The 15,702-nt window shown below is 38.5% G+C and overlaps 1 protein-coding gene across 1 annotated transcript in view; it reads left to right on the forward strand.

Moving 5' to 3' along the window:
- The window catches only part of ZNF521 (zinc finger protein 521), a 233,355-nt gene that overhangs the window by 99,386 nt on the left and 118,267 nt on the right, over positions 1-15,702 (forward strand). Inside the window, exon 5 of the mRNA XM_026059180.1 lies at positions 14,002-14,086. Coding sequence (XP_025914965.1) covers positions 14,002-14,086 — 85 coding nt within the window. The remainder of the gene's footprint in view (positions 1-14,001; positions 14,087-15,702) is intronic.

Below are 15,702 nucleotides of genomic sequence, written 5' to 3' on the forward strand. Positions count from 1 at the left end.
TTTTCAACCAAAACAAAAATCATAATATTAGAGGAGTGAAGATTTCATTTGTGTTATTGGGAGTTATGTGGTTTGAGATGTCCTACTTGACCGGAAGAACTTTTCCCTCCAGAAGCAAGAAGAATGTGGAGAGCAGCTGTCAGACTATTAATAGTGCTGAATACTCTTTGTTACTTGGTTTTAGATTACTATGGTAAGAGTACTTGAAAATACATTTTTAAGAGAAAAGGTAACACTAAAATATGAGACTTCTGGCTTCTTTTTCAAGTATTCTCATTGTAAAACTAGAAAACTTCTCTTTCTTTTTTAGCTTGCGTTCAAAAATATGTTTGGGTGTRTTTGCCTTAATATGGCATAATGTCATCAGCTGAGCTACTATATATACCTTCTGAGGTCTCCTTACTTGCTAAGTGAAACATGTTGCCCTGAATCATCTTCACTGAGAGTTAGCTGATGTACTTTATCTTTCAGCTGGAATGGGAAATGATGGGCAATTCTCATCAGTTACCACAACTCAGGGAACAGGTTGGAACTCATTAAGCCCGTAATGTTGTTGAATCTGGTACCCATAACCTATCAAAAAGATTTAAACAGGCAGATTGTGGGTGGATAGCTGTAGAAAGAACTCTAAAATTGGAGACTCTCTAACTTATTCTTTGAGCTTGATGAGATGCTCAATTCTGGCTGTAGATTCCTTGTAAAGATCCTAAGTTATTGCAAACACACTGTTAGGCTACAATAATAATCTTGGTAATAGTTAATGTTTAAAAGTGAAGAACAACGTTTGATCTGACAGTGATTTGGGAACCAAGTCTTAGTCCTTTTTCTATCACTCATGTGCTCTGTTGATTTGGACCAATCCACTTTAACATCTATGCTTTTTTTTCCTTGTGGAGAAAATAAGAGTGATAGCTACTTACCCGAAAAGTGTGTGTTGCCATGCTTAGTTACAATAAACTGTTGTAAAGCATTTGAAAGATGAAAAGCAGTGTTCAAAAAGAACTGGAGCCTTACTTCTCTTGTTCCTCCTTAATGTGCTGTCATGCACCTAATGAGAGAACTCTTGACTCAGCATAAATATGGGCCTTTACTTTTTAAACTTCAAGACTTCCGTACATGCATAACCAATAATAATAATTATACTCCTAATTGCTTGAATGTCAGGGGGAGGAGGGAATGGACTCCAGCCTACATCAAGGATTTACTGGTAAAATCTACCTTATGTTAGTGTATCCGTGTGTGCAACCATGCTCAGTTTGGGGTCCTGTTGGTAACATCCAGAGTAGAAGCTCAGCAGGTATAATTGCTTCTGTGAGTAGCTTAAGTTATGTATCACTTTGTTGCATGAATGTGAAGCTTAAGTGAATACTTTATTACCTGTGGCAATGCAGACAGTCTTTCATTAATAATACAAGAACATCCTGGGTTTTCTGGTCCTGAGAAGAGATGGGGCACTGCAAGTGCACTGCCAAATCGCTGCAGGAATAAAGATGCTTATTTAGGTGTTGCAGAAGACTTGCAGAGACTCACTGTAGCAGGGAGGATCAAAAACACTGGACAAAGGAGAGAAGAACTAGCAATTGTCAAACCATCTGAAAAGGAGGATAAGTGGGAATCTGGGGCTGCCCCTTTTGTCCTGTTGCATCCTGGATGCCAGGATGGGCATGTCACAGCAAGAGACAGTGGGCATGTCACAGCACCGTTCTGGAAGGAGTCCTGAAAGCACAGGCTAACRATGAGCTTGTGGAGACAGGGGTCACAGGATGCAGATACTGCGGAGAGCTGGTGGCTCCTTGAGACTCAACTTATCCCAGCTCAGATGAGTCCAGAAGTGGTATTACCTGGGCAGAAAGAACGGAACTCAGGTAGGTGTGTTGTTTTACCATTACATTTTTTTCTCCTCTTTATTTATGGTCACTGAATCTACCTTTCTTCTGTTCCTATTCCTCCCCCCTTTTCAAAATGCTGCCAAACTTAGAAAGATGGAGAACAGTAACTGCCTTTTGAAGTAGCTGGTTTGTTCAACAGCATGCACTGGCAGTCAGAGGCGGAAAGAGGAGAGAAATGACTATGAGAAACCCAGAAATGTTCCCAGATGCATGGTTTTGGCAGGGCAGGCAATAGCATTTTTAGCAACATAAATCAGTGTGCTTTTAACGGAAAAAAATGCACTGAAATCGATAGTCATGCATTTAATTGAAATACATAAAGAAATTAAAATAATCCTCATCAGCAATCCGAGCTGATCATTCAAACTACAGGATTTTTATGAATAAGCGCATAAACTTGTAATGTAAACATAAAAAGTAGTGCCTTGGGTTTCCTGTCAGTGAATCCGGGCCCAGAACAAATGATTTTCATGCTAGATTTTGGATTCAGGGACAGAAAGAGGTAAAGAAGGTTTGTTGCTGGTGCAAAAATTTGGCTTTGAAATCTGTGGCAAACATATTTTCTGCTTGAAGAGTTTCCGAATGAGCTCCCTAAATATATCCTTTTTGTCTTCTGGCATCATTTTCACACTGTTTTCAGGAAGGTATTATTTAAGATGTAACCATGTATTTCTAGGAAGGGCTACCCTAGTTTTCTTGCCACAGTAGGCCACCTTCATATTTCACTGTKCTCTAATTGACTTCACTGTTGTGGAGTTGCTGGCAAGACACAGACTTAAACATTTCTCTTCTCTTGGTCTTTACACCTTTAGTAGTGAGCTATCAGACAGAGTCTTTTCTGAATTTAACAAGGATGCCATTATTTATTATACTGTTGCTGTAAATCCTACCAGAGTTAAGTAGCAGACTTCCCACCTTCTCATACATGTCATGAACTTAGTCTATGAAAGGAACCCCATGTGCTGGCTGGGAACTGTTGAACAGAAGCAAGAGGAATGACTGTAGTGAGTTTTCTGTCTTAGTTTCCTGTTTCCTAGTCATTAAAATCTAATATTGCTTGCCTGTCTTGTTATTTCTCAGAGGCTTTGGTTGGGGAATTTGGAGAGGCACCTTCTCCACACCTGGGGACAACTTTGCGTCAGAAGAAGAAGGATGATGTTCTCCAAACTTCACAAGAGCCCCAAGTCAAGATTTCTGTGAAACAATGCAGTGGGGAGAGTGCCTGCTTGAAGAAAGACAGACCTGGAGGGGGGCGTAGGAAAGCGAATGAAGACGTTAAGCATCTCCAGAGAGGGCGAGTGTGGATTCCACAAAGCATTATAAGACAAAACATCCTAAGCTGTGTGCTCCAGCAGGTCCGCTATGCAGCCCACTGTCTTCATGGGGCTTTCCCTGTATATGTGTCTACTGGCCAAGTACACAGTATTACAAGCTACAGTTTCCCTTCCACTCAGCCCTGGTGGAAAATCAAAACTGTGATGAGTATTCGTACACCGACCTCAGGTGCAGGTAGGGACAACAAGCGATTTTCACTGTTTTTCTAGCCTGATTATCTTTGGAAATAAGATGTAGAAAGTCATGACATGTCTCTTTTTGTCTGTGTACCTCTGGAAAGTTCCCTCCTTTGCCCCACTAACTTTTGAAGCACTTTTGGCCAGTTTCAACCAAAACTTTATAGATGAGTAGGAGTCTCAAAGCCTATAAAGTTTTTATAGCTCTTGGGAAGATAGGTGAGTAGGTAGGTGATAGAATCCAACATGAAAGAGGCCTTGTAGAGATCCAAACCAGGAAGATGGCTTTAACTGAAGTTCATACCTGCTTTTTACACAGAAGTCACTCACAAGAAATGAAACTACAAGAAACTGTGGTCTTTCTGGTCCTCACAGAATAACTTCTTACATGACTGTAAATGTTTTGAGAAGTGTTGTTGGTTTTTTTACTACTGTTCAATAAAATTGTTATTTGTAACATTTGTATTATTTGTCTCACACAACAAATGTAACACCCAAATTTGTTACCCTGTCACCAGAGACATCAAATGGGCTATTAATTTAAAATGAACATGTAGTACCAGTACTGCTTATGTCATGAAGTTGTACAAAATGAACACAAATGAACCACTGATACATGGCATCTTGTTAAAGAGTCCTCTTCTTTTGATCTCCCATAGCTCTGTGATGGCTGGTAATTGGTCTTATGTCTGGTTGTTCAAAATCAGAGGATACTTTTTTCCCTTACCAATACTGTCTTCCATTTGTTCCATTTCCTGCATTGCTTCACAAATTATTGTATAAAATACAGTTTCAGATATGACAGCAGAAGCATGTGTCTTGCCATGGGAATTTTCACCAGCCTTTTGGCTTACCAGATGCACATTCATGTTAACCTGTTCTTCCTTGGTGGTTAAACTTTTGGTGCTAGTATGTGGCTTCATAAGTCAGGGAATGAAAGGGTAGGGCTTCTCCTGATATTGAGCCTCTCAGTACAGTTCTACCAGTAACAGTGTGCCAATCTGGGAAAAAATGACCCTGCCTGCAGTTTTTACTAAAGCTCTGAATTCCTCAGTATGCAGGCCTCATTCATTGATCATTCCTAATGCCTGGGAAATGCCTCCAAGGAGCGACTGTTACACATATAGCCATTAAAAAGTTGCTTGTTGTTTGTGTATTCAAAAACATGGTGGGAGATAGGAGAGAAGGGAGCTATTTGTCCCCTTCAGTCATGCTTCCACAGTTTTGGTATCCTGTGTGGGATGGATTTCCTCTGTTTCTTGCCCATTATCTAGATTCACTGTTCTGTGCAAAAAGGCACACCTAATGGCTTTTCGTATCTGGAAGGCCACCTCTTCCTCTACATTTTGCAATAGGAAATGAGGTTGTTCACCAGCAGAGAATGATCTGAGACTGCAGGTTTCCAGATTTCCTTTTGTACCTGTTTTTCCACTGCCAAAACAGTCCTCTTGTTGTTTTCTTCTCTGATAGCTGGAATAAGTTCAGCGTCAAACTCTAGGAAACACAACTGTCTGCATATGAAAATCCTGCAACTGTCACTGATGGTGGCAAATTTGCAGTTGATCCTGTTCTGCTGCTTGGTGCTTCTTTTATAAGTTTATTCAGGGAATGTTTGCAACACCTGGTGATTTTCCTGAACTATCTGCTTTTACCATAGTTCCTCAGTTTTCTTATGTTCCCTGCTTCACAGCTGGCAGTCCATGTGATGGTGGTTGAAGTCCTGCAAACACAGGAGTTGTGACATTCTGCTTCTGAAACAAATTCTGCAGTCTCTCTTTTTTCTGATGGGGAAATGGCAGACTGAAGCCCCATGCTAAAAGAAATGAGTTTATTACAGGATGTACCCAAGAGGAACTGCTGGAATTTTAAGAAGTAATATGAAAGTAAAAGATGATGAAATGGGACAGAGGGAATTGTGGGAAGTTTCCATAATTCCCTGAGAGGAAAGTGAGTATGTCTTACCAAGAAAAATTGCTAGACAGAAATCATTGTGGCTGGTGATGAAGGCTGGCTCAGTGGAGTGCTTGTTTTGCTGGTACACCACTTCCTTGTGCAGCTGGGCTGCCCCAGCAAAGGTTTTCCAGCTGGGCATGCAGTCAAGCATCATTGCAATGTCAGCAGCTGTATGCCAGCTCAGATGCTACCAGTCRGTTTGTTAACACTGATGTGGCCTAAGAGTGTCCATATAGAGCAAAATTATAATTACAACAGAGCGATTGTAGAATTCTGTTCCTAGCATATTTCTCTGTGTAGGCAAACCTTTGTAAAACCCCAGCCTTGCCGGTGTATCGTGTGAAGCCTTCATTTGTGCAGTCCCATTGACTTCCACAAGTGCAGAGCTAATTGCATGAGAAGCATCTAAGGGTTTAATCTTCCTCCTGATATTTCAATGAAAATTAATTTCTTATATATTATGTATGAGTAATATATTTCTGTTTGTACATTAATTTTAATACAGTATTGCATATTTTTGAGCAGAAGTTCAATTCTGTATGACTGAGTTTCTTGGTAAGATATAGCCCAGAATTCTGCAGGAATGCATGTTGAGTTGAAAGTGGACAAGTAAGGGCAAGGGAAGGGTCCTGAGCCACGCTTTCAGARAGTGAAATTAATCAGCGTTAATTTTCCACAGTCTCTGTTTGTATAGTGTGGGAGAAAAGTGCTTTTAGTGTTTTAGTTACATAAACAAAAACAAGGTATATAAAAAAACCCAATTTTTCCTTTCTGTTAAAATCCAGAGAGCTTTTACAAAATTTGTGATGGAGAAAAGAGACATAAGAGTATTCTCTTGTGCATATTTGCAAACTATTAATTTTATTGGGCTACATCTGTTGCTGATTGTTGGTGAAGAAAGTAGTGGCTTTATTGAATGACAGTCTGTCTCAGTATGCCTTTTTTAAAACAAAGGAAAAAAGAGGTGAAAAAAAATCGCTCAGTCTATCAATCAGCTTACTCAGAATATCAGCTTCTTGCATATCTCAGACCTGCCAAGTCATGCTTTACTGCCTGTGCTTTGATGCCACATCATCTGCAAAATTATTAATGCAGTATCAACTGTAGTTTCTCTTTATTGTCCGTAGCTGCACAGCTGCTCTGATAGTGAGATGCTGAATTCTGGGATGCTTCTTGATGGGTTAGCAGCTCTCTTGCTCAAGAGGTTCTCAGATTGGTAGCCTTCTTCAATTCTAAGTGCAATGTAAGGAGACAGAAGTACATAGGGATGATGACAGAGAGTTCAGTTGTTGACACAGTTGGCTCCTGATTGTTGAACATTGCTAAGCACTTAGAGTCATAACGTTCAGAGGCCCAGCCTTGCCCAGGATTGGGCCCTAGGATGGAAAGACAGAAAGAAGCGTATTTGTTTTTCAGATCCCAGATCAAATTCACAGTGCTTAAAGCTGTTTGTACTCATGAACTGTGTAAATCTGATATAAAGTAATTGAGAGAAAATAAATATACAGCCACATGCTGCCAGGGTTAAGAGTCACTTTTTTGATAGGTACCTCACTTCAGTACTGAGTTTTCAAAGACTTAGAAAGAGTTAAGGGATTAGGGAGCCCAAACGGAAGAGATGCGATATAAAAATGTTGCAAGATGTGGTACTTTCTGTGTTAGGATGTGAGATGTTGCAAGCTAATGCTCTTCACCAACTAGGGGAAGAAAAGGTTTGTAACTGAGACATTGAAGAGAGGCATGAGTATATGCAGAATGCAGAATGTAGAAAGGTGAAAGACAGAACAGCAGACTGTAAGGGGGACTTCAAGCAGAATGGGGAAGGAAGGGCCAGTAGAACGAATATTCATATTTCTGCCTGTATATATTTTGTGCACTAAAGCAAAAAGTAACTGTAATGAAAGAAATTAGAAAAAACGTTTTTCTCCATTTTTCATTTTGCTTACCTTATAGGATTGATTGTACTGTCTCTAGGCATGTGCACTCAGACCTCATTATACTTTAGACCCTTCTAAGTAAAAGCAGAAGAATACAAAAATCCTCATAAAATCATTAAGAACATGTTTTTAAAGCAATCAGGAAATACTAATTAAAGGATGTTCTATTAGCAATGGAAAGAGTTAGCAATTAGTCAATTCAAAAAAAATGCAAGCTGACAGTGCCCCATAAGCAAGATAAATAGCTAACTATGCAGTGAAACTGTCTAACATATGCTTAGTTCTTTGAAAGTTTAAGGTTGACAAAATAAGCATCCAGGAAGATAGAAAAGAAATCCTCAGTTAAGGTACTGTCAAAAATAATCTGAGCTATGATGAAGAATGAGTAAGTGGACAAATAAGCTCTTCAGGCTGGGACCATGCTTGCTTTTGTGTCTTAGGCAGGGCTGAGCACACTGCTAACATTTAAAAAATAATAATAATGTGAAAAATCAGCTTGCAGCATGACAAGTTGCTATAGTTAGTGTGCAAGTTTTTACTTGGTTTTGCATGATTTGCTGGGAGCACAAATATGGAACATACTCTCTCTTTTCAGGTTACCTTCCTATTGGTGTAACAGGTTCAATTAGCTCCATCCTGGATTTAATGTGAGGGAAACAGTGGAAGTGAATAATGGCCTGGGAGAAGGGAATTTGAGAATGTGGGAAGTGTGGGATCACTGTTTTGGCTGCAGTAAGTTGGCCCTGCTGTATCATTGATCCATGCCCTTGGTCTGTGCTGAATTTGAGGAGTGAGAAAAGCATTGAAAGTCCCCTTTACTGGTGTGACAAGGGTAAAAACTTTACCTACTTGTAAATAGGAGATTATTGTTAGGTGAACAGTACATGTCAAAGCCATTTTTGGTAGTAGAACTATTGTGTGCAAGAGAGTTCTGAAAAGAGTATAGAATAAATAAGGGATGCCTGCAAGCCTGTGTGTACAAAAGAGAGAATGAAGACATGGTGCTTTAGAAGCTGTAAGACACATTTTTGGTTACTTCATATAGGGAAGAAGCATTCAGTTAGAAGGGGGATATAGGAGACCTAGAAATGGTATAGATGGTCAAGGAAACCAATATTGTTGAAGAAAATGCTTTGACTTGGAGCTTGTAGCATATTCTGCCCACAGAGAAGAAAGAGATACGGACTAGGTGTGATATAATGGAATATAGTATACAAAAGTGACTTAAAAAAACAGAAAAAGATCCATCCCAAAACTCTCAGATAAAGTAGCTGAAGATAAAAGGAAACATTAAGCAGATATATTTACAGTCCTTTTTAGGAAACAGAAGAAGTTAGCAGCAGCCTGGGAAAAGGTTACTGTTAACAGACATTTAACAGGGGATGTGAGGATTATTCATGACATTACATGAGTTTTATTTAAATAGTGAGGAAGACGAGAGGAAGGTTAATCAAAGACATGATAGAAGAACACCTAAAAAGTTTGTACTTAATGAAGAATAGAGGACAAAGATTCACAAAGGGGGTATCATGCCTAAAATTTTTGACAAGAGTATTTTGAGAGAGTAGCCACAAGTACCGACAGAGGAGCCTATAAGCATGATTTACCAGTATTTTAGCAAAGCTTTTCAAATAGTATAGCACAAAAGACTAATCTGTTGGGTAAGTATGGCATAGGGAGAGCTACTTTATTTGATTAAAAAAGGAAGAAAACAGTAACTTGGATATGGAAAGCACAGGAGTCTTGTGAATTGAAGCAAGTTAGGTTGGTGGGATGTGAATAATGGAAAGCCTTAAGAATCATTATTTGCACCAATTTTGTTGAATGTATGCAGCATATCCATAGTCTGGAAGAAAGAATAAGTAGTAAGGTGATGTACAAAACTGGGGAAATGTCAGAACGAAATAGGCAGGTAATAAAATTCAGAATGACTTTGACAAGGAGGTGGAGCATGGGCAGATAAGTAGCCTATGCAGTTTATTTTCAAGTAATATAATGAGGGTAAGGAATAGAAAAAGAAGAATGTACGGATACCCCAGACAGTCACAGGGCACAGAAGACTACACAGAAGGATCTAAYGTACTTGTGAATAGAACTCTAAATCCCTGGTAGAGTGTTTATTAGTTGTTTTGCGTTGTTTTTGAAAGCAAATAAAATTCTGGGACACAGAACTGAAGTGCTGATTGGAAAGACCATGTTCTTGGGCCATTTATAGATGCAGCAAAGCCTGATTTAACATGACAGGGACAGTTTGGGCACCTTCATAGTGAGGAAATTCTGAAAACTGCAAAGTGACAAGTGAGGATCAGGACAATAATTAAAGGTCTAGGTGACATTAATTATTCAAAAGGTTAGAAAGACACATACATATGCTCTGCATGGATCGAAGGCCTGATCCAAAGCTCATTAAATATACTCACATTTGCATTCCCAAAAGCTTTAAATTGGGTCTGAAAACAGGGTTGAAAAAGAAGAGGAAAGCAAGAAGCAACCAGACTGCCCAGTRCTCTTGTGAATCATTTACTCCAAGCAGTTTTTCTTCTAGGGCAATTTTGAACAGCCCCAGTAATGACTTGGGCATCAGATTTACAGTCAGCATAGAGGAGGCAAATTGACACTTGAGTTGTTGACTTTTTTCTAGTGGAGTTTTGGGTGACCTAAGTTATGATTTCTCTTGAAGCACTACCCTACCTGCTTTGAAAATCAAGTTCTTGAAGTTCATGTATTTCCAATATCTGTTTGCAATACCAGCAATGCTGCTTGGGGATGGGGTGGGGGGAGAAGATTAGGACTTAAAAATGAAACATGACTAGACATATTTTGCTTCTGAAGGGGCTTATATATGAAGAGTCACTGGAAATCACAGCAAAAGTATAATTAAAATCTCAAACACCAGTAAATAATTTTCAAAAAGATGGAAATTGAGTTGATATAAGGTAATTTTGTTTAAAAAAGCCTCCTGAAAAAAAATTGTATTTTTCTGTAGCCTCCTCCACATCAGCAAATATGTAAGAAAAATAAAAAATATTCTTTTTTCCTAAGTTTGAAAAAACTTGGGAAAAATACATGTTAGCATTTTGTTAATATTCATTCAYGAGAACACAAAAAGCCACTTCAGATCCAAAAGGTTATTGTCTTCTTTTTACTTGGTTGTAACACCAGAAAATGCAGAAACCTGTTCATGGTGGGTTTTCATTTCCTTTGATTTGTCCACGTTTCCTTTCAAGCATATTTTTCCAGCTGGAGCTAATATGAAATCACTCTACATCAATAAATGTGCGTCGACCCACTTTTGTGTTTGGCGTGAGAATGAGGACCTTGGCAAGCTGCGGTGTCTGGCAGGAGGCTGATGGTGGCCGGTAGGGACATACCTGCCACCAGCTGTCCCCTGCCATCCCCACGTACAGCTGGAGCAGAAAGGCCTGGGCGCCCACTCCGTCCTGCTGACTCCCGTGTAGGTGCTGAAGGGCTGCATCCCTGCAAGTGGCCGCAGCGAGGTTTGGCAAGGATGGCTGTCACAGCCCCACGTAGCTTTCTGTGTGGAGCTTGGCCTTCCTATGTCACCGGAAGCTTCCTGAGAGACTAAAATGGCTTCTTCAGTCAGAACGCTATTTTTCYGCCGTGCGGTGCTATGCAAGCAAGTCCTCCTCCCTAGTTATCCAGACAAGGCATGTGGAGCTGCGATACCCCAGGGCTTATTCCTATCTTCTTCCCTCAAGTTTCCCCTTTGTGGAAACACACTCTCCTCTCGGGTCTGCCCCTGGCAGGGAGTCGGGACCAACCCTGAGCACATCTGAGCCAGGAGCTCCCATGAGCAGTCAGGCGTCCTGCGGGCTCAGCCAGGCTGGTGAGACCGAGCTGTCACTCTGGCAGGGACACAGGGCTTCTGCAGAACCTGAAACGCATGGAAATACCGACATGCTGCTTGTTCACAATGGTGTGAAAAGGACTGTGTTTGATCATGTTCAAAATCTAAGAGTAAGCGGAATTTACTGAGTTGCTTTTAAAATCAAAACTTATCCATGCACAAGTTTAGACACTTTGAGATGACTGTGTTTTGAGTTAATAAAAGTTGATGTCAACATTTTAGAATATGTTTAGGAACAAAAAAGAACTAGTTTTTGATCAAGCAGCAGTCAAAAAAAAAATTCCTTCCTTCATGATAAAAAGAAAACCTCTGTGTGATTTTGCAAATATGTCAGATCATTTTGAAGAGGCTAGCAAGTGCTAGTAATTTTTTTTTCACTATAGTTGTTGTCAAATGAGTTTGGTTTTTGGCATTAGACTTCAAAAAAACCCAACCTTAATATGTTTTGTCATTATGTACATCAGTCATAATTTTGCTGACAATTTTTGACATGCGCTCTGTATTACTGTGCTAACAAGAGAAAAGACCAGCCATTAAGTTTATGTTTCTTTGTTTTTGAACAAAGTCACATATCAGGAATAATGCTAGGGGTATGCTAATAAACAATATATAGTGCCAGTCATCAGGGAGTAAGAAATATTTTCTAACTAGTTCTAAAGGGAAACAATGTTTTAAAAAAGGGAGAGTGATTGTTATTTATGCAATATTGTTGTTCTATATGTCAGCATCAAAAAGCATCTTGTAAAGAGCTTAGCATAATAAATCTTTGATCATGACTGTCATTATTTAGAGGTCTTTGATAGATCTAGATGTAGTAGGGTAAGGTTAAATTTACCAACGTATAATAGTAAGTTTTTGGACTGCATCTGAATTTCTACCAATGTTATCAGTATGGTCACAACAACCAAAAATGAGAAAAATTATTGGATCTTTTTAAACAGCAGGCTTTTCAATTGTAATTGTAAAACTAAATCAAAGCAGATTTGTTTTCTGGGTGTCCATTGATTTCATTTCTCTACATAGGGATTTAATTTGGTTACATTTCAGAAAACTAAAGTTGGTTTAAATGAAAAACAGCAGAAAAGGCTTATGGTTGTTTTCACTGAGAAGCAGCACAACACATTTTGTTATTGTCATCAAGAAAATTAAAATAGCCTCTGAGTATCAGGAGCAATAGGAGATTTGTAAAGAGAAGCCCACAGGAACACTTAATTTCAAAGTTGACTTTGATTAGTCACTAATTTTACAGTTAACTTGGTAAGAAAAAATGACATATGTTGAAAAAGTCTTTGAGTTTCTGCCTAAGGGCTTGGAGTAGGAAGATGCTTAATGGAGGGGCACTTTGTCTGGGACAAGGCATCCAAATTTAGGCACTAACAGCATGTCCAACAAGTCTTTAAGAATGTTTTGATTCAGAAAAAAAGACTTTTTTTAACATAATAGATAACACCTGCTACATAACACTCTTCAAAAGTTAGATACACACAAGGCAAGCTGTATTTTTCATTGCATGTTAGCTGGTGAAACCTGCTTCTTCCCCAACTAATATATATTGTAAATCTGCAGTTTACCACATTTGTGTCAGCCTTTTTTGAACTTTGCATTTTTTTAAAAGGTTTTTTTTTTGGCTAATGTAGGCAAAGTCCTGTGGCTTTATAGAAAGATACATGTGTCTTGAATTACTGGCCTGATTTGCCAGTTCAGGATTTATCTTGTATTCACTGTGTGTTCGAAACAGTAGTTGAGCTCTCCAGGACTGTTACCTTAAGTCTTTAGTCCTTCATACTACAACTGTGCGGTTGAATAATTTTATGAATCTGAGTTGTCTCATTAGATGCCTAGGTGATTGCAGATTTAAGGTCTTAGGATGAAAAAGCAAAATCTTACTGGCTGTTTCTTCCAGCTCTTTCTTCAATGGGCTTTAAATTTTGAATATAGTCTTAAATTTGGCTTTTAAAGTAGTGCTTTCCAGTATCAAATCTCTGGCCAGTTTAGGTCAAGAAGATAAGAGAAAATAAAATCATGTTTTTGCTTAGTCTGTAGCATATTTTGGACAAGTGATATATTTTGTGGAAAAGTGAAATAGCAGAACTAATTCAGAAGACACCAAAACATCAGTGAAAGACTTTCCATATACACCAAAGAGAGCAAAGTAATGCATTTCCTTATTTATAATGAAATTTGATCTGTATACACAATGATTTGTAAGTCAGGCCCAATCTGAAGTGGCTGGTAGGGTGGCTCTTTGGCTGGATTCCAGCCAGCCTTCCCTGTTTTAGTATGGGCTTCCCAGGGGATGTTTCAGCTACTGCCCGAATGCAGTAACATTCGTCCAGACTGGCAAGGTTTTTTCCCTCCTGGCAACCTGATGGACCACTTGAAATATATAGTGCAGAGAAGACTCTGCAGCCCAGTCAAGAATGAGGAAGAAGCAGATTTATAATACCTGGGTTCTGTTCCTGGCTTCATTGCAGTTCCGGAGTGGGGCCAATCCATTGGTGTAAAAGGAAGGATTCACATCCCTTTCAGTGTTGTTTTAATCATATCCCAAATATACTCATTGCATTTTGCTTTCCATGAATATAAAGCTGATGTTTTAGCAATGTTGGTCTGTCCATGGAGTTAGGAAGCTGAAAAAAAGCAGTCTCTAGAGAATTTCAAGAAACTCAGATATAAGGTGCTACAGAACTGCAGAGTGTTATTATTTAATATTAATAATTAAACCTTAATGAAAACACTACTGGAGAGCTTTAAATGACCACTTTGAACTCAGCATTTTAAGTTATAATGAAATGCTTCCAGTTGTATGTTTCAGTAAATTTTATCTACCCTTGTTTCTTTAGAAGAAGACCTACCAGTGCATCAAATGTCAGATGGTTTTCTACAATGAATGGGATATCCAAGTTCACGTTGCAAACCACATGATTGGTAAGTGAAGCACTAAACCTTCTCAAAGACAGATAGCCATTTCTCTTACTCAAGATCATCATTGCCTCTAAAATTAAACAGAGTTAAGGAGGAATTAATTGTGCATCCATCAATGATTAACCTAGGCATGATTGATTTTTTTATTCATATTATTAGACTTGATAAAGCATTAGCATATTTTATTTTCTGCAAGGGCTAGTTTAGACTTCTGCAGAGATTTATATATCCGCTGCCAGTCAAAACACAGGTGATTAACAAATTAAACTTCTAATCATTTTTGCATTATTGAAAACAAACTAACAGGAATGGTTAATGAACTGGATGTTAGCTTTCCGTAGAGTTTTAGACAGGTTTTAATTTCAGAAGTTATTATGGTAATGATACTACTGTGTACTTCTCAAGCACCTTGGTCCAAAATCAAAACTGGTGAGTTTTTGTCATTAGGAAACATAAATAATTCAAATGGCCATAAAATAGTATTGTTTGTTGTGTTTGAGCAATCTGGAAACAATCCTGAGTGTACCTATAGACAATTAAATACTATCACTTATTTTAAAAAATAAGGAATTGCAGTTTTCGGTAATGGAATCTGCTCTTTAAGGTACAAGCATTTGAAAAAATCTTTTAGGATTTGTGATCCAAGCATGGCTTGATATTTACAACGCTGTTACAGTTGTAAATTGGAATGAAACAAAAGCTGCTTTTTCTTTGATATTCATATTTTCCTATTATTTGCTTATTCCCCTAGGATTACCCATAATGTTTTCAATTTGGTAACCACTCAGTAATAGCTCTAAGAGTTCTATCAGCCAATTAAATTTATCAAGCACATCATTTGCCCACTAATAAGATAACATTGCTAGCGTTGTCTCATTTTGTTTTTAGCCTCTTTTCCAAATTTCACGTTTGAAGACAGAGGGGGATACCATTGATTTTATACTCCTACTTTCCTTAATGCTGTTTTTTTGCTACAGTAATAAATGCTGCTAAACACAGAAGGAACTGTATGGTATAAAGTCAATAATCACGTATCCAACAGAAAAGAAGTTGTTGGGTTTTTTTAATTTTATAACTCAAAAATCCTTGCTTGATACTAGTTTTTTTCTTACAAGGTAACTTGAAAATTTCTTCCATGAGCCTGAGTAATTTGGCTGCACTATAAAAGTTACCTGCCACAACTTAATAGCTCATTTTTCTAAGTGCTTTGTTAATAAGTTTTAACACATGTAGAGCATGAACATTTTATATACTCTTCATAAAAATGAATAAACACAAGAAGCTGGTTTTGTAAAGCAGCTAAGTGATTTGCCTGTTGGATTAAGCCTTAGTTTTGATATTTTTGTGTCTTTGGGGATAAGATAATTTGAACTGCTTTGCAGTATTCAATCTGGGTCAGTAACGTGGAATTTAAAAATAGTCTATTACCAACAACAGAACTCCATTTCTGTTGTTTTCTTTGGATATGGTGTTTGACATGTTCTTAATTGCAGCGTACAGTGGATACTGAAATGGGACAGGGGAAAGGATGCTTTGTGGGTAAGGGTGATGCTGGAATGTCAGAGTGGTGTGTTTCCTTGCCACCCACTTCCCAGCTCCCTCCTATTTCAGGAGGGGCG

Source organism: Apteryx rowi, unplaced genomic scaffold, assembly GCF_003343035.1.
Source record: "Apteryx rowi isolate R43461 unplaced genomic scaffold, aptRow1 scaffold_153, whole genome shotgun sequence".
NCBI classification, from domain to species: Eukaryota; Metazoa; Chordata; class Aves; order Apterygiformes; family Apterygidae; genus Apteryx; species Apteryx rowi.